This window comes from Narcine bancroftii, chromosome 6, assembly GCF_036971445.1.
Source record: "Narcine bancroftii isolate sNarBan1 chromosome 6, sNarBan1.hap1, whole genome shotgun sequence".
NCBI lineage: Eukaryota > Metazoa > Chordata > Chondrichthyes > Torpediniformes > Narcinidae > Narcine > Narcine bancroftii.
In genome coordinates this window covers 187,158,330-187,178,468 of record NC_091474.1, presented here as the reverse complement: position 1 = coordinate 187,178,468, position 20,139 = coordinate 187,158,330, and the positions used below count along the sequence as shown (strand labels likewise).

Genomic DNA, 20,139 nt, shown 5'->3' with positions numbered 1-20,139 from the left:
GAAACTGCTTTCTTTCCCCCACAACATGATTGATTAACCAAGAACCACAGATTTCCAAAAGATAAAGCCTTGCTTCTTTTGAATATCACTTTTAAGTAATACCAAACATGACAAGGGATGAATTGAGTTTGCTGAAATATAGCAATGAATGTTCCTTTAAAGCATTTTAATATCTTCTGTCATAATATACAAGTGCGAGAATTCTTAAAATCAGCCATCTTCATATATACAGTGGAACCCTGTTATAACACGATGATTCAGGTCCAAAAAAACCAGATTGCAAAAGAAGTGGGGTCACACTAAATCAGGGTCATGAAAACAGCAAAAAAAAATTAAAAACACATGTCCAATACCTGTATTTGCAAATATCTTTTTTATTGCTTACAATAAAAAATTGATCGAGTGTTTGTTGCCTGAACGCAGCACATCGCTGGCGGCGAGCGAAATCCAAAATGTTTCTGAGCTGGAGGATTATTATGTGGTCCACATCCTGGGCCTCCAGCCAACGAAGGCTAGACTTGAGGTACTCAATGACTTCAGACACTTTTGGGGGTGGGGGTGGATGCTCTTCATTGTCATCTTCCTGTGGTTCTGAAACCAGTTCTATAGTAACATTATGGGTGATCTTGGAGTCTGTCAGATGCTCATATGTTGGGCATTCATCAATGAAGAGTACCATTGATGAAAATTCTCTTTGCTAATTTGAAACAGCTTCTGCGCCTCACCCACCTCTTCACCTGTGAAGCCAGAGAATTCTTGCTCATCACCATCATCTTATCTTTCTTGGTGGATTTTCATGATGAAAAGGGTGGACCCAGATCCTTCTCCCAGCATTTTTTCCACACACGAGGAGCTGACTGCTTCCCAGCCTTTCCCACCTAAGTGGCAAACTTCTTTAATGTTCATGCTTTTCAAATAGTCTTCCAGCGTTGTTGATTCGTCTACAATTCTACAAATTAATTCATGCCCATAATTCTGCTTGAACACTGAGTTGATCCCCTGATCTAGGGGTTAGATCTTAGATGTAGTGTTCTAAGAAACTCAGATCTTTCCTTCCTGGCTTAATAGGTTGACGGGTGAATTGTCAAGCAAAAGAAGACCTTTGGGTTCTAGCTTTTGCTTACGCAAATGAACGAAGACAGTAGGGGCAAAAGTTATGCAAAACCAATCCTCAATGATGACACTAGTCATCCAAGCATTGCTGCTATGCATGTACTCAAACGGTAATTGTTATGAGCCCAGAGGACCCATAAACCCAGCAGCAATGGATATTCACCAAGACAAATGGTTACTTAAACAAAAGTTACTTTTAATTATCTTTAAACATGAAACCAGTATCACACTTTAACTTATCACTATTGACTTAACTAACCTAACTTAACCCCCTTCCAATTCTAAGTATACATGTATTTAATGTGCATGTAAGTTCAGAAAAGTTCTTTGGTTCACAGTTCATTCTCACTTCTCATTCCTCCAAGTTCACTGGTTGCAGGCAATTCTTATACTGTACACAGAATTTAACATTTATGAAGTTTACCGCTCAGGAAGGTTCTTGCCAGTTTTCAGAGAGAGATTTGCTGTTCCAGGACATCCACAATTGATTCCTTTTTAATCAGCCACTTCAGTGTCTTGCTGATGAAACTTGTTCCCTCAGGGTTCTCCAGATGATAACCTCTTTCTTTCAGGTCACCACAGAGTTCTTTTTTGCTTCTTTTATTCCAAGTGAAACATTAGACAGCCAGTCCTGTCCTTTTGCATGAACCACAAGGGCTTTGACCAGGCTGAAATAAGAACCTCTCTTCCAAATGGGGTTTTCCACAAGCTTGTCAGCTTGTCCTGTTCCAGTCCCAGCTGCTGTTGCTGACTGTTACACTGTAGAATTGATTTGTGTGTGTGTGTCTCTGAGAGAAAAAGCCTGTTTGACTCTACTTGCAAAACCACATGACCCTATTAGAACAGCTCCAGACAATCTGCGGCTCCGACATGCTCTTTCATCTGTTGCCTTTTTGTAAACAACAATACATTGGTGAAGTCTCTTGGGCATCTCCAAAGCTCTTGCTTGGCCCCGACATGTCTAGCTCCAGTATTTTAAATAAGATCTCTTTTAAAGTGTTTCTATGTGTCCTACTCTAACAAGCCTTTCCCAATTGATCTCCCAAAAACATAGCTATATACTCTGTCACATAATGACTTCATGTTGACATGGTGGAAACAGCAGAGCGAGTCAATTTTGCCAATCATATGTGGTTTTAACTTGTGTGTTCCAGTCATGTTAACACAAAACAAGAATTGCTTGCATTGTTTGAACCCCTCACATCAATGGGAGTCATCTCTGCTAGGCAGTATGTGGTCTGGGATCATCTTGTAGCAGAGGCCTGTTTCATCACAGTTGACGGCATTTAAACTGGTCTAGCCATCTATTGCGAGCTTTGAACCATGAGGTTTCTCTGCTTATCAGCTGGTTAAGCTTCTTGACTTGAGCAAGGCTCGGAAATTGGAAGGCCTTTTGAGCACGCTTGAATGAACCACTCATATAGGGAGTCATCGAGGCTGACGTCTTTGGCTGTCTTCATTCATTTAGCCTTTAGTCCCACCTCTTTCTCAACTTTCCAAACCAACGTGCGTAACTTATCTTCCTGAGATTTCCAGCCGCAAAGTTTTGATTCAGATATGACAAGGTCTCATGCAACTTGGGCTTGACTTTTATTCTCGATCACGTCAAGTGCGTGAAGTTTATCTTTCACTGAATAAGATTTTTGCTTTCTAACGATGCGTTCCATTCCGGAAAGATGAAAAAGAAAGGAGTCCATCGGCTGATCGGGTTATATCTGGGTTCACATTAAATCGGGGTTCCACTATATATGGAAAATAAAATGTCAAACTTTTCAGGCTTTCACTTATTTCTGTACATCTTTGCATCTAATATTTCAATTTTGGTGGAGCTTGATGACAAAACAGATATTTCAATTTTTCAACTTTTTGAAAATCAAAATGTTCATCTTAAAATTTAGTTTAAAATCCACAATGAAGCAAGCAATAGATATTGTTTTAAAATTTTTCTTAGCCTAAAATTGTGTGAACTAAATAGGGTTCACTGCACTTTGTCTTAAAGAAGCAGAATATTACATAGGATTCTTGGTTTTCAACTCCCTTCGTGATCTCAACTCTTCCTCTCTCTGAAATCTACTACAAACCTATTACCCTCTTGTTGTCCTCCAATCCTGGCTTCTTAAATAAAAGCTGATTTTTTTGATCCACCCTCAGTTACCTTAGCTTCAGCTGCCAATGTCATAAAACTTCTCAGTCTGTTTTGAAGAAAGTGTAGGTTAGCAAGTCTAATAATGTTAAGATACGTACATATACATTCCATGCCTTCACGAGCATGCCACTCCGTGCACCTATCGCAGGTCCAGCCCCTCATTCCAGGTCTGCAATTGCACTGACCAGTGACTCTGTCACATGCCCCTGGTAACGAACCAATAGCATCACACTCACATTGTGTACAACGTTTTCCTTCAATTCTAGGATCACCATAGTAACCAGGTGCACACCTAAAAATGGCAAAAACAGTTAGAGTCAATGCATTACTCAGCAAAATTTGGAAGTTCAGTCATTCTTACAGAGATTTTTTTTTTAGGGTTATATCTGGCCTGGCTCAGGATTCAAATGCTAAAAAGGACCTTCCAAGGTCTTTCAGGTCAAGTAATTTGTTATTCAGTTGATCAGCAGGACTGCTGACGGGGAAAGGCAATGGCTGTACGACGTTCATCATTCTATCATAGTGAACTCTGCTGGTGCTATTGCTGACACTGGTCAGTCAAAGTGACAACACTGTATTGCTTAGGTGGAGAAGATGTTAGCTGAAGCCATTCTTCCTGAGCCTACATCAGCTATTTGCAATCGCAGGCTCGATGTTGGATATAAACACTAAGAATGGCAAAGGCACAAACTTCAAGGAGAATATTGTGCATCAGCATAAAATTCAGCCACCTCCTTTAAAAAGAATATAAAAACAGGTTACAAGTTCTACTGCAAGTTTACTGAAGGAAGGAAAGAAAAATGTAAATGTTGGGTCCTTAGAAAATGAGATGGGAAATAATGAAATACCAGAGATATTTTTAAAAATGTTGCATCTGCCTTCACAGTGGAAGAAACAAAAACTCATTAAAATAGGAAATCAAAAGACAAAAGTAAAAAAAAAAGTCCTCCAAACATCCCTATCACAATCTGGAGTTAAGGCTGACAAGTCCTCAAAACTTGACCTGAGGAAGTGCATGCTGAGATAGTGGCTGCAGTTATTGTTACCTTCCAAATTTTCTATATTCTGGGATGGCTCTGGAGCATTGAATAGCTGTAAATAGAACCACAATCTTCAACAATGGAGAGAGAATGAGCACAGCCTAAGTCAGTTAGCTAGACATTTGTCCTTGAGAAAACGGTGGGATCCTGATTAAAGAATGATCATGAGACACCAGAAACAATAAACTTATGAAAACAAAACAATGTTCTACAAATTAAGCTGAATTCTTTGAGGATGTAATTAGAAGGATTACAAAGTGTTTCACAGGTAGATTCAGAATAGTTGGATTTTGGAAAGGAGCAACAAAGTAGCCTATTGGGCAAGAATGAAGTACAGGGTATTGTTACCATTGGGTAACTTGCAGAAAGCAGAAAGTAATACTAGGGTGGCAAAGTGTATTGTATAAAAGGATCCGTGCTGAGGCATGAGCATTCTATAATCTATTAATGTCAGACAAAAGACCATGAGTGTTGAAGTTTGCTGATGAGACAGCAATTAGAAATTGTGAGAAGCTTACACAGATGACATAGAGAAAAAACAGGCAAGTAATAGCAGAAGTATGACATGGGGAAGATTATCCATTTTGGTAAGAAGAAGAATATAAATGATAGAAGATAATAAAATAATGATGTATTACAATTTTTTAAAAAATAATTCATCTTTTTTGGGATCTTGGGTAGATATGATTCACTTTCTGAACCAATGCAGTCCTTCTGGTCAATGCTGGTGAAACCAAGTGAATGATGAGTAAGTCTTCACTGCTTTGAGGTGATAGTTTGAGGACAGAAAACAAGTGACAACAATTTCTCAATCAGAATAGTGTGTGACTTGGAAAGCAATCCCCATGTGGACATTGTTTTCTGATTCATCTTTTGTTCTTGTCCTTCATAGTGGTAGAGATTGTAAATTGAGAGATCTTGTAACTCACCTGGGCGAGAAATGGCATTGGGCATGCTATACACTGCATTATTGTGCGCTGGTGGTGGAGAGAATGAAGATTTAAGGTGATGAATGGGGTGGCATCAATCAATCTACTTTGTTCCAGGAGCTAAACAAGAAAATCTACAGATACTGGGGTCATGAAAAAGAACCCAGGCCGGAAATGTTGGATATCCTTTACTTCCTATGGATGCTGTGTGACCTCAGCACATTTGACTATTGTACTTTGTTCCCGAGTGGTGTTGAGCTTCAGAGATATTTTAGTGCTGCATTAATCCAGCAGTATATATGTTCCATTCAGCTCCTGTCTGATACTTTGTGGTGCCAGAAAGGGAGACAAGTTTTACCTAGCCTCATTCCTGCTCTTATAATCACAGCAGTTACAATGCAACTCAGCATCTATTAAACTCTCAGTTGTTGGAAATAATCATTGCATGGTCTTTTTGTGATGCTTAAGTTATTGTCAGATCATGTATTATAATTTTAAAATATATTTATTTAAATATTAATAAGTTTTGTGACAGAGTATTTAGAGGTGGTTTGGGAGGAATTGCTAGAACAGGTTGCACACACACATATTAAAACACAGAATTTTTGCAGAACTTTTACAGAATGCTTTTTGCAGAGGAGCAACAAAGTAGCTTTCCTGGGAGAACATGTGATCTTTGCAGGGAGGGAGAACAGTTTTGCTCTCAGAGAGGAAGGATGTGAAAACAGAGAGAGAGAGAGAGAGAGAGAGGACACAGAAATCAGTTCCAGAGGGACAAGCTGGCAAACTTTGGACTATTGTCTGGTAAAAGGAGAAGACTGGCAGTCTGAAAGGTAACCTGAAAGAAAGAGGATCATCTGGAGAACCCTGAAGGGGTCAAGTTTCATCAGCAAGACTGATTAAGAAGGAATCAGTTGTAGATGTCCTGGAAAAGGAATCTCTCTCTGAAAACCAGCAAGAACCTTCTGAGTGGTAACCATTTGCCTGTTAAGCACCAAAGACTGGTGAACTTTGTTAATGCTAACTTCTGTGCATGGTACAAAAATTGCCTACAACCAGTGAGATTGGACTGTGATCCAAAGAACTTTTCTCATTTTAAATATACATTACACACACCTGAGCTTAGTATGAGAGGGGGGGATTAAATGGGTTAGGTAGGTTAAGAAGTAGGTTAAGTAATAAGTTAAAGTTTAATTCTGTTTTCTTTTTGAAATATAATTAAAAACTACTTTTGTTTAAGTAACCCTGTGTTGTGTGCATATCTATTGCTGCTTGTTTTTGGGGTCCTCTGGACTCTGTAACAGTTTTTAAGAAGTGATGTGCAATGCTATTGAATGATTCATTATGTTTTAACTCAATTGTTTTTCATTCTTAACAAATGTATTCTTAGATTATTAATGTTCATGGGAATAATAGCATTTTACCTGTCACAGTGCTGCCCCTCATATCCTTCTTGACATGCATCACAGCGGTAAGCATTATGGCCTTCCATGATACAGGTTGGGCTAAAGCTAAAAATAATCAAGTACAAATGGTTAACTATAACCAACCAAATTTGAATACTAGAACCTGAGAAAAAAAAACACAAGTACTGCAGATACTGGGATCTTAAGCAAACGTGGAGAAGCTGGAGCACCTCAGCTGGCCAGGCAGCACCGACCCATGGAGGGAAATGTACAGTCTTTTATTTTGAGTGGGACCCTTTTGCGATTGTCTTGACAAAGACAAAACATTGACTATCCATCTCCCTCCATGGATGCCATTTGACTTGCTGAGTGTCTCTAGATTAAAGACATTATGCATTCAGAGATGGCAATAATACAAAAATAATTGTGTAATCGTGCATACATGTCATACAATATTTTATCTTTTTCTTAGACCAGGTTCAATGGTGATTATTCTAGTTCTGTGAAGAAATGATCTTCTGTTATAATAGCAGAAATATCAGCACTGATCTTGAAATCAAGTAAGAGTTTCATCAGTTTGCTCTAGGCATAGTTATCGACACTGCAGTGACTTCATCAATTCTTCATCCTCAATTAAACACTGTGGTAAATTCCAACACTGAGCCACATATAAACTGGAGGTCATAAAAAAGATTTTGAAAATGACAATCTGAAGCCAACCTTCCAGGTGTAGCAGAGGCAGGACAGACTGGCAGCACCAACAGCTTCCCACCAACTGAGTAGGAAATCTAAATCTTTGATTGAGACTTGCACCCTCTGTTTTAGACTGCTCTGCTGGGATGTGTTGGGCTGGTCTGCTGCAAGTGTAAGCCTGTCACTAAAATACAGAATGACCTGCAGCCCATCTGCTCTGATAACCTGAGCACTGCTGAATTCATGTTTCATTATCCTGCAGAAAATCAATTATTATTCCACAAATCTCATGAAGACTCATCAAGTGGCTCAGTTGATTAAGTCAGTGATTAATTAAGCCATAATTGGTTGAGTGCACACCAGATTCAGTCAATGCTGTTCACAGCCAAGATAATTGTAAGGTATGATAAGGTGACTTATTGCCCAAGGTTGTGTGTAAACAATGTTGTAGTCATTGATTAAGAGTGAAGATTTACTGTGGTAATTAGATAAGTGAACTTTGATGAATGCTGAATCAAATTCAGCCATGGTGTTCTTTGTAGTTGAATGGACTGCAGGCACTCACTTTGCATTGAGGTGAGGCAATGGACACATAACAAAAGAAAAAAGGGTCAGAAAAATAGATGGAAAACTTGTTGGACTTACAAAATATGAGATATCTTGATGAAGAAAATTTGTGCTGAAATGACCACTACATTGGATTTCAAAATAATTTGCATCAATTTTGTTCTTTTTTAATTTTAATAATGCAACAGTTTCTTAAGTATTATTAGAATTAACTGATTTTAACACATTTCTGCAAGTGTTCTCCGATTAGGGAGAAAAAAAGTACAACCCCAATATTCGACCCTACTAAGCGCCACAGATAAAGTGCAAATATCTAGTGGTTGGGGGTAGCTGCTTATCTCTTTATTCTTGTGAGTGATCATAACAAGTGCAAAATTCAGTCCATCTTGTTAATTGTTGCCATCAGCATCTGAAAATTAGTAATACTGAACACTTACTTGTTACTGGAGATTTGAAGAGGACAAGCACAAGGGCGACAGTCATTTGGAGATCCACTTACAATCCCAAAGTATCCAGGAGCACACACTTCGCAATGTTCACCAGCTGTGTTGTCACGGCAATCCTGAGGGGGACAAATCCCACTTAGTCAAGTCTCTCAACACTACGACAAACTCCATCATCCCCATTCACTCCAGGAAAAAATTTGGGTCAACGTCTTCCCAAAACAATGAAGAAGTCGAAGTAATTCTCAGGAAAATGTAACGAAGCTATTTAAGAAAAAGCTATTTGAGAAAAAGCTATTTGAGAAAAAGCTATTTGAGAAGTACAAGGCAGTACTGCACAAAGAAACTAAAACCAAGACTATTGTCATTAGCTCAGCATGCTATAATTTGCCCAAAATGCTCTCAGGGATTTACTTCTTTGCATAAAATTATTGTCATCAGCTGAATGCTCAAGTCTATTTCAGATGTCCTGAAAGTAATAGACAGAGAGAAAATATTTGAAAAATTCTATCTTTTTCTCATTTGAGTAATGCTGCAGGAACTGGAGCCTAAAGTCATTTTCTGGGGAAAGGTAATTCTACTGTTAAAAGGAATTGATTTTTATATAAACATTCTTATTTGGAGAAAAAAAGGCCTGTCAAGTTATTTCTCTGTTGGCACCTTACCAACATCTTAAAGCATGGAATTATGATGTTGTGACTTGGCTGACATGGGGACTGGATTGGCTGATGCATGTTCGAGGGTTAATGTGTTTCAAATGGGATAGAAATTGAAGTAAAAGGTGGGGGTGGGGTGAGGGGGGGGGGGGAAAAGAGTACCATTGCTAATCAGAGATAGAATCTCAGTTGTAGAACGTAAGACATTGTGGAGGGATTGTGTACTGAGTTAGTATGGGTGGAAGTCAGAAACAGGAAGGGAATGATCACTCTATTGGGTATATTCTACAAACTTCCAAATAACCATTGGGCTTGTGAGGAACAGATAAATGGGCAGACTTTGGAATGGTGCAAAAATAACAGGATAATTGTTTTGGGAGACTTCAACTTCCCTAATATTGACTGCCACTTCCTCTGGGCAAAGGTTTCAGATGGGGAAGAATTTGTCATATCTGTCCAAGAAGAATTCCTGACATAATATGTGAACTAGTTAATGAAAGAAGCTGCCATACTGATCAAGTAGTGAACCTGGTCAGGTGACAGACCTCTCAGTGCACGAGCATTTTGAAGGCAGTGACCACAACTCCCTAACTTTTAGCATAATCGTGGAGCAGACAAAATAGGAAATTGTTTAATTGGGGAAGGCCTAATTATGATTGGATTTGGCAAAGTTAATTGGGAACAGATATTCTAAGGGAAATATATAACAAAAATGTATATGTTTTTGGACCACTTGTGTTACATTATGGAATTAGGTCTGTTCCACTGAGTCAAGGAACAGATGATAAAAGAACCGTCATTGACAAAAGAGATGGTATAGTTAATTAAGAGGAAGAATGATGTACATAAGGTTTAGAAAGCAAGAGTCAGGAAGGGCTTATGAGAATTATATGGTAGCCAAGAAGGTTACAAGAAAGGACTTAGGAGAGGTAGAAGCAAGGACAAGAAGGTCTTGGGAAGTAGGAATAAGGAAAACCTGAAGATGTTCTGCATATACATGAAGAACAGATGAATAGAATGAGCATAGGGCTGCTTTGGGATAAAGTGAAGAGGGAGGAGACATGTCTGGGGCAGAGTAGATAGGGGAGGTCCTCAGTGAATACTTTACTTCACTGCTCACTTGGGCGAGGGACCTTGGTGAACATGAGGCCAGTGTTGAACAGGCAAACGTGTCAAGTTTAAGGAAGAGGAAGTGCTGGATCTTCTTAACAACATTTGGATGACAAGTCCCCAGGAATGATCGTGATAAACCCGAGTTTACAACAAAATGCGAGAGAAGAGATTGCTGGAGCATTGGCAATGATTGTTGCATTCTTCCTGGCCAGAGGGGGAGATAGAGGAGGATTAGTAATTGGTTTAAGGTAATCAGTAACTAAGTCTGCCTTTGATGCAGATGTTATTGACTCCATCCAACAGTACACAACCTGAAGCAACTCTGGCATTATTCCAACTTCAAAACTGAGTTCTGACTTTGAAGAGGAAAAAAAGTACCATATCTCAAATCATGTGGATTGCTTCCTTTTATTTCAAGCATGATTATATACGATAAATACCTCCTTTTATGGGAGATAAAACAACTTTTAAGATGCAAATCTTTTCTGTTGACAATTAAAGATCTTTAACCTGAAATAATACCTTTGTTTTCATATGCGCAAATGCTCTCTAAGCTAGTCTCGTTAATATGTTCAACTTTCATTTCAGATTTAAAATATCAAAAGGTTTATGCTTTTATGAGCAAAGAACATCTCAAAAGAAATTAACTTCCTCAGCTAAGTCGATTAAATAATGAGGATATTCATTACCTGGCATATGGAAGTCTTCTGGTCACAGAGGTCACTGTGGCTATTACACTGACATTTAATACAGCTCCACACTGTATGCTGTGATGGTGTGAATGGCGATCTGTAATATCCCAGAATGCAATCCTGAGGTGAAAACCAAAGTAACATGTTCATACTTCTCATGGTTAATTCTTGCTTTTCGTTTGACATATTTTACAATGCCTTTGTTCAACTTTGTTCTGACAATAGCAGTTCAGTGCTGTGAATAAACACATGATACATTTTTCTAACCTGGCCTAATTTCTATCGACTATAATGAAGTCCAGAAGGTCCAGCTATTCCTCCAATTTATTAGCCATGATGGTTGCAACAATGGTAGGAAATTACTATAGAAAGGTTGTTACATAAATAAGGGCTCTAACTTTTTTAAAAATATTTTATTTATAATTTTTCAAACTCAGTGTCAATAATCCATAACAATAAAGACATACTACAATTTCCAATTATACACAAGCTTCACTGTCAAGTCCAATTTCCCCCCCTTGTCCTCCCCATCCCAATTAATATATACAAAGACTAAATTAAATAGACAATTACCATAAAAAGAAAAACAGCAACAATAAATTAGCCCTCGTCCCCTATTCCTGTAGCATTTTGCAGTATCCCTTTAACTTCCTGACAAATTAGGGACAGAAGGACCAAAAAGTCAAACAAAACACCTACATGTTAAAAAATTCTCATGGGAAAGTAAAAACAAACTCAAAGAAAAAAAAACATAATCGCAGGATTTGTCAGGGTCCCACAATCGGCCTCCATGCCTTTGAATTTTCTTGACTCAACCCAATTAAGATTGATCCACCCCCACCAAGGAGAGGGAATGGACAAAGCGATGAAACACAAGAAACCACACTATATCTTTGCACCTATAAAACGCAGGTACGGTTGCCAAATTTTAAGGGCAGTGTCAAATTTTGTCCTTAAGTTATAGGTAGTTTTCTTCAGGGGAACACAACTTTGCATTTCCGCAATCAGCACACAATGCCTAGATGAGAGCCTGACTTCCAAGTAACCGTGATGCACTTCCTAGCCACCACCAATGCAATAAACACAAATTGGATTTGAAATTTGGGCATGTTCATCTTAAGTCTTGTGTCCATGACATTTCCCAACATGAACAACTCTGGATCCTGTGGAAATTCTTTACCTATGATTTTTTTCTAGGAGTTGGCCTAGCTCTACCCAAAAGGGCCTCACCTTGGAGCATGACTAGGTTGAGTGAACTGAGGTTCCCATCTCTTTGCCACATTTAAAACATTGATCTGAAATTTCTGGCTTAGCCTTGTTCAATTTCTGCACTGTAAAGTACAACTGGTGTAGAAAATTATACTGCACTAGCCTGTATCGGGTGTTAATAATTGAAGTCATGCTGTCATGACACAGGTCTGACCAGCACTGTTCATCAATCATTGCACCCAAGTCTGACTCCCACCTTCGCCTAGATTTATGAAGACCTGGCTTCGGGCTTTCTGCTTGGAGTAAGAAATACATTGCCATAATAAACTTACGCGTGTTCCCCTTTGAAATCAGGGCCTGAAAGCTAATGTACACCAGTAGGACCATAGTTGACCTAATTGGTCCCTTGAAAAGATCTTAACTGAAGATAGCAAAAGAATCTCCTGTTTGACAAGTCATATTTATTTTTAAATTGTTCAAAAGACATGAGCTGCCCCAGCTCATAACAGTCCTTGACACATCTGATCCCTTTCTGGCACCAGGTGTCGAGGATCTTGTTACCTATTGTCCATTGTATTAAGACATTCTGAGTCAGGTGTGTTTTTGACAAAAACCCCACTTTAAGTCCAATGCATTGATTAATCTTGCTCCACATATAAAGAGTATGTTTTAATAAGGGGGTGTCTGTCGCCAGATAACAATTTAGAGTCCCATTTATCTTCTCACCTATTGTTTGCAGACCAATTTGTGCCCAGGATGGCATATGTTCTCCCTCAAAGAGTGAAGTGATATACGTCGATTGTGCTGCCGAATAATATTTAAGGTCTGGTAATCTCAGTCCGGCCAGACTGTTAATTTCTGCAAGGAGATCCTGGCTACTCTCTTATTCCAAATGAACCCACTGACTTGTGAATTAATATTCTGAAAGAATCACTGGGGCAACGCCATGGGCAAAGTTAGAGGTACTGAAGGCTTGGAAACATGCTCATCTTGATACAATTGACTCTGCCCACCAATGTGATGGGCATTGTCATCCATCTGTTGAGGTCCTCAATTTATTTGAGTAAAGGGGTATTATTTAGTTTATATAAATTTTGCAGATTACTGTCCATCCTGACTCCCAGGTACTTGATCCCCTTTTGTGGCCACTTCAATTGACTGCTTTATTTAAATTGACTATACTGCAGTGTCTGCTACATCAGCACTATGGAATCAAGAGACATCCACAAGGTGCGAGGGTAAACTAGTAACTGACTTTATTGTTTGAATTTGTTGTGCTGCGCACAAGGAAACACCCACTTCCAGTGATGTGTGCTCCGGCTTCTGGAAGTGACATCAGTGCATCGTGGCATCACTCCCTGAATGTGGTGTGCCACCTGGAAGCAGTGATGTCCCCTGGGCAACACGTGTCATTAACCACGGGCTTCTCCTCAGAAGTGAAGGGGGACCTCTGCCATTTTGAGTCAGATGTCTGGGGTGGTGATTCAGCCCGTCTAACTGCGTGGTTGCTCGGCCCGCTACAATAGTCCCCTTTTGTAAGTGGCATAATTTCACTCTTGTCCCAATTAATTTTGTACCTGGAGACTTTCCCATAATCTTCCAGAGTAGAGTGAAGCTTGGTCAGTGAGCTTGCTAGGTCCATCAGATATATCAGCACATTATCAACAAATAGGTTGATTTTGTATTCTTCCCGGCCTACTGAAAACCCCTTGTTGTCTGGATCCCATCGTATGGCTTCTCAGCCAACAGTGATATAGCCAAAATGAATAGAGCTGGAGACAATGGACACCCATGTCTATTAGATCTCAATAGTGGGAAGGCTGGATATATTTGCCCATTGGACTCAACTTTAGACTTGGGCACGTGGTACAGCCCCAATTTCTCCAATACCTTAAACAGGAAGTCCCACTCTAGCCTATTGAATACTTTTTCAGCATCCAGGGCCATGGCTACACTTGGGTCATCCATTAACTGTGCCAGATGCCTGATGCAGGGGCTTTAACTTCTACATATGCACTCTGGAAAGTATACTGATTGGTTTGGCGATGCAAGTGCCCAGGAATGCAGAAGGCTGGAGAAGATAGCAAACATCGCCAGGTCCATCATGAGCTCAGATTTCTCATCCATCGAATGTATCTATGTAATACACTGCCTCAAGAAAGCTGCCAACATCATAAAGGATCATGATCACCCTGGACACAACCTCTTCTCATTGCTACCTTCAGGCACAAGGTACAGAAACAGAAAGATCAGCGCCTCTAGATTCAAAAACAGTTTCTTTCCAGAAGCTATCAGATCTTGAAACTCACTTTGGTATACTAATTAAGGACTGACTGCACAATTGTGTCTTTTTTTTTTGCACTGGGATTATTATGAATATGTATTATACATCTAACGTTTTTATTGTCTCTTAAATTAATTCAATTAATTCTTGTCTGGCTGCAGCAACTAAGAATTTTTGGTGATGTACAATGAGTATGATGATCAACTCATTATCTTTGGATTGGGGATAATATATTCACACAGAGGTTTGGCTGAAGAACAGAAAGTGGAGAGGAAGATTAAATGGATCTAAATTAAGTTTATATATTGTACAAGAGACATGACGTAAGACTCATAGGCTGGTCTTTCAGCCATTTATGACATTTCTAACTGGCTTTAAAGCAAATATCCTGTAAAGTATCCAAATCTGCTGGTGATACCAAGCACCACAAGGAATTGAACTGCAAGGATGAACAAAGATTGTATCTCATGACCATCAGTTCTTCATTATTATAACAACTTATTTTGTCTTTGTGAACAAAACTTATTTTTTGTTGCATGAAATTGGCATTACCTGGCATGAGAGGCCAGAATAACCTTCAGGACAAAAGCATTGTTCAATCTGTTGGGCAGTTTCACTCATGAAGTAGCTGCCACTGGCTTCAGCAACTTCCATAGAGATCTCGGAGATTCTGGAATAGCCAATGAAAAATACAACATTTGGCAAAATTCTTTCAACATTGTGAGCCTGTAATTTAAAACTTCCTCTATTGTGTTTTTTAAAGTCATTAAGCCAATGTATATTTATGGTGTCAGATACATGACTCATCGTTCAGCATTAAATTAGCCAAGATGATCCTCAGTATCATATTGTTGTAAACTGCTTTGCCTTGCTTCATATACTCAGTTCCTAAAATTCAAAGCCTTTTTTTTAATGGAATACTATTGCACATTCATAATTCCATGAATTATTTCCGCACAGATGCTCTAAGTGTTTTTAACAATTTCTTAAGGTGTGATATAATAATTTCTTGACAATTGAAATGGACCCTTAATCTGAAGGAATTGACAAGAAAAAACTTTGCAATGTATGGACAATTATTTAGACCCTGAATATATGAACGTTTCAAATGATTGAAACAAAACATTTTGATGAATGCATCACAAAAAGGAATCTAATCCAATTAAATATGCTCTTGCACCTTTGTTAGCTTCTCACAGTAACATTTGAAATAACAAAAATCATTGTTTCAAATAAATTTTTGAGCCCAATTTTATAATTTTCTCCTATTAAACGCAATTAATTTTATCTGATCTGTAAAATAAATCTGCAAGTTTTCATTCATCCATTGGTAAAAAATCTAAACTCTGAATGGAGCATCTTTACATTCAGACTTGGGAGGTTATTGAACTCAGGAGTATGTGTTCTCAATAATTAACAGTATCAGGACAAGACATTTTATTCAACATTTTTGTTTTTAAAACTAGCTTTCTATTTTCTAATGAACTCCCATATTTATACAGTACCTGGTTTGTCTAATAAAAGTCCCATAAGATGCTTTGATGAGAATTGAATCAATGTCAGATAGAATATCCATGAAGACTTTCCGAGAAACAGGTCCAGCCTCTGGTGAATGGGCATATTTCCATTCATGCTAAAGGAAAAGTATATTGAATTTAGCTAACATTCAACAATAGCTTTTTAAACTAATTATCATTTGAATGGAAAAATTCAAAAAATATTTATTAACATGTATATCATGATGTATTGCTGTATGTCAATCTGCATTAATGGTTAATAAACTGAAAGAAAGAATGTATCTGAGATAAAGATAAAACAACATAGTTTCTAAGCATGGCTTCCACCAGGAAAGTAGCTTCAGTAAAATACCCTAAATTTATTTCATGAAATTATACCACAGGTGTGAAGAGTAATTTCACAGTCAGTGAAATGATTATATTAAAAATTAAAAATCGTAACATTTGCTAGAATAAATTCATGCTCCTTGAGTCCATGTGAATTTTGACAAGAGTTGGTAAGGTATTTGATTCCAGTACATCATGGATAGCATGCTATATTTTCAGATAAATTCCTTCATGTGAGATGTTGACATTAAAGTTGTAAGGTTTCATTTATCATGTTCATCATCTTTCACAATCATTCAGTCAGAAAGGTCAGAGGATTCAAAATAATTATTATTAGCCAGAAAATTGCAAGCACAAAAATTGGAAACATTGATTGTATCCTAGAATACCAGTCTGCACTTAAGTTATTAGTCAAAAATGAAGTCTTATAATAAAGGACCATTCAACCATAAGAGTTCAATTTGGAGGTTCACTATGTGCATTATTGAGCTCAGACCAATTTTGAAGAGAACAATGTTCTTCTAGTTTTGCAATCAAAATCAAACCCGAACAAAAATAAACAAATTAAGTCATCATTAATTTTATAACTGCTGCATTACTAGTGCTTTGTTTGGAATAAAAGTAAGTGCTTTGAGATAATTCAATGCAACAAGTACTGTAAAAGGCAAGTATGACTTGAAGAACATATTGAAGAACGGCATTGAAACAGCTGGAACTCCTTTAAGAAGTACGTTTCTCGTGTGCCTTTGAATCTACTTCTTCAAAAGATGTTGTATGTATAAATGAATGAATTTATAGTTTTAAATTATCTGATATAGATTCTCAGCACCAAGGACTTAGAATCTGATTGGGTGTGTCAAAGGGCAGGTCATTGCACTAGCAGATTACCATCCCGCAAAAGTGAAATAAACATGTACCCCTGTATTTATCACTGTTTTTACGTCTATTAAGATCAGGGATATTTGCGGCAGCGTTTGAATGTCCGGAACTTTTAAAAAAGTTTGTTAATGCATAATTTGTGGTGTCTTGTTGTCATGGTTGTTCTTGCCTGCAATTACGCATCTCAAATTTATCCATTACATATATTTTTAATCGCAATAATACAGGATGCTTCATTACGTCTAATGCTGGTAACTTAGTATGATGGTGGTCTGTGTGCCTGATGTGAAAGGATATAGGGAGAGCTGGCCTGGATGGAGGTCAGATTAATTGTGAGAACAAAGCTGAAGTTTCCAGATCTGAGAATAATGGGACTGTCATGACGAAAGGGATAGGATTTTGTCAACGAAGACGAATATTGACTGGAATGTTTGAAGCAAAGAGGAGCCACAGGAACATATTCACATCAGGTTCCAGTTCTGGCGCTTATGTAGCTAACAAAAACATGGAGAGATGATTACCAAGCATCACTCTGTCTACGTTAACAAAAAAAGTCAGAAATACAGTATTCTGGAACTTTCCAATTCATCTATCAGTATAAAAATGGATAAATTGTGTCAATAATTTTGGTAACATAGCTCCCAGAAACAATTGTATATGGTTTGGCAGTTATGCATACCACTTAATAACAGCTCTATTATATTTTAATTCTTCATTTCATTTAGTATTTAAAAAAAAACCTTCAAGCCATTCATATTATAAATCATCAGAAATATACAACGTTAATTTTCTATCACAATTGTGAAGTCAGTGTTTGGGTTGAGGTCTGGTTGGGGTGATGAAGGGGTACAGGGTAGAATAATGGCACAACTGCAGTGAAAACAGAACTTTGGACTGTGTGTAAAAACAAAAAGGAGTGATCTTTAGTTGGCCAGACATTGAAAGTGATCAGTGCTTCATCAGCTCAAGACAAAATGAGAGCAGAGCAGTTAAACTCAGCAATAAATTGAGATCTAGAACAAAAAGATTTTGGGTCCATAGATGGATTAAAAGTGGGTGACAATGTGTGTCGCAGTGTATGCCAAGTCAGCTCAGAACAAAAGAAGAGAATCAAAAAGCTGCAGACACTGGAAACCTAAAACTATAAAAAAAATCAAGATAGCAAGTCAGACAAAGGGTCTTCAACCATTCACTTTCCATAGATGCTGCCAAACCTGCTGGGGTTTTCCAGCATTTTTTGTTTTATTCCTGTTATGTAGACCTCATTTAAAATAATATTTGTGTGTTTATGAATTAATAAATTATTATTTATATTGACCTATTTGATAGGACATGGAGATATCATGGTTTTCTATCTAATGCAAAATACCATGGACAGTTTTGGCAAATTACTCCTTCGCAATCAATCTAGCAGCTAGGAATCAGGATTTTGCTTGGAAATTGTTGAGCCTAAATCGATACAACCATTTGTAAAGCACACAACAGCAACAATGACACAGATTGCTTGCTCAGAATATGTAAAAGTTATATTTATTAATATTTTTCCATTTGCAAGTTTTGAGCCATACCTCAGTGAGCTCCACCTCATGTCTGGTTAGTTGTCCAATTTGAGGTGCAGATAAATGCCGCACAATAGTCATCTCTCTTGTAGGACCACCTCTCAGAATAATTTGTGGCTCATAGCTGGACTGACCCACTTCTTCTCTCGCTTCAAAGTAAATGGCATACCTCAACTTGCCACCATAGGCAGACAGCTAGGAAATAAAATAAAACAACTGGTGAATTGAATACATCATATTAAACAATTGTGTACAACTGTTTTTACAATTTGCAAAAAGAATCAAGGTTCTGCCAAATTTCATTAAGCAGTTCTTTTATACAAATAATTCTGATTGATTTGTTAAATACATATATCCTGAAGCACCTTAAGTAAGAATACATTTGTTCAGAGGGGTTTAGACTGGATTAATGTGCAGCACCCCTGTGAGGTCTGGAGGAAGGTAATGAAAATGTTCTCTATCTGAACCATGAGATCAAGAAAAATATTTGTCAAATTCTTGAGTTGACAACAATTTTGCCAATTGCATCCCTTGAGGCTATATCAAAATAGCTATATTAAGTCTCAATAAACCACTTGAATTTTTACTGGATACATATATACGTATATATATATATATATTGCATTTTATATATATATATATATATTGCATTTTATATATATATATTGCATTTTATATATATATATATTGCATTTTATATATACACATATATACAGTATACTACAGTAGCTGGCTGCTACAAGCTATGCCTCTGCGGAGCCTATAGCACAGGAGAGGATATAGCTGTATGCAGGTTAGCTTAGAAAGAACACACTGTTCCCAAAAAGAATGACACGAACCCCAGTTGAGTGCAGTTAACACATCTTTATTGGGCTCACAGCCCTGCTTTTAGTCTCAAGCTGAGGGGCGTGGTCAAAACCTTCTCAGCACTGATTGGTGTGTTTGCGATCCACTTTCCCTGATAGGCCAGTTAAGCTCTTTTGGTTGTGGCCAATTGGAGGGCAGCACTGTAGGCCTTGTGCAGCCTGCTGGATCATCGCATTCATCCTTCATTTTGTGAGGCCCCGTGGGGGAGCTGCGAAGGGCCGCCACACTAGAATAAATGCTCAAATTCAGCGAGAACAATGGCTTTAATGCAGGGGTGGCCAAAATATAGCTCACAAGCCACATGCAGCTCTTTGACATACAGTATAATGTGCGGCTTGTGAAAATGTGTCGGCTGAGACAAGAATCGTCTGAACTGATGCTCACTGATGCGTGTCTTGTGATTGTGATGAATGTGGCTGTGTTGCAGTGAAATTAGTGGAGTGTAGATGTGATCTAGGCCACCTGCCGTCTGGAGCTCTGGATGTCTTGACTGCAGACTCTTCCCGAGGCACTGGCCACCTGCCCATCCAAGCTCCTGATGCCCTGGCTGCAGACTCTTACCTAGGTCCCATCTGCCTGCCCTCTGGAGCTCCTGATGATCTGGCCAACCACTCATCCAAGCTTCCAAAACCTGGCCACCTTCCTGTCCCAGCTCCTGACCCCCTGACCATCCCAGCTCTGCTAAGCTTGCCTCATAAG

The 20,139-nt window shown here is 38.3% G+C and overlaps 1 protein-coding gene across 2 annotated transcripts in view; it reads right to left on the bottom strand.

Annotated features, from left to right (window-relative positions):
* lama2 (laminin, alpha 2) overlaps nucleotides 1-20,139 on the bottom strand; it is a 361,112-nt gene that overhangs the window by 103,207 nt on the left and 237,766 nt on the right. Inside the window, exons 26-32 of one of the 2 annotated variants that reach the window (XM_069886986.1) lie at nucleotides 18,583-18,768; nucleotides 15,797-15,924; nucleotides 14,844-14,961; nucleotides 10,796-10,918; nucleotides 8,332-8,456; nucleotides 6,653-6,739; nucleotides 3,358-3,551 (exon numbers count right to left, since the gene is read on the bottom strand). In XM_069886986.1, coding sequence (XP_069743087.1) covers nucleotides 3,358-3,551; nucleotides 6,653-6,739; nucleotides 8,332-8,456; nucleotides 10,796-10,918; nucleotides 14,844-14,961; nucleotides 15,797-15,924; nucleotides 18,583-18,768 — 961 coding nt within the window. The remainder of the gene's footprint in view (nucleotides 1-3,357; nucleotides 3,552-6,652; nucleotides 6,740-8,331; nucleotides 8,457-10,795; nucleotides 10,919-14,843; nucleotides 14,962-15,796; nucleotides 15,925-18,582; nucleotides 18,769-20,139) is intronic. The other variant, XM_069886987.1, reaches the window with a different exon arrangement.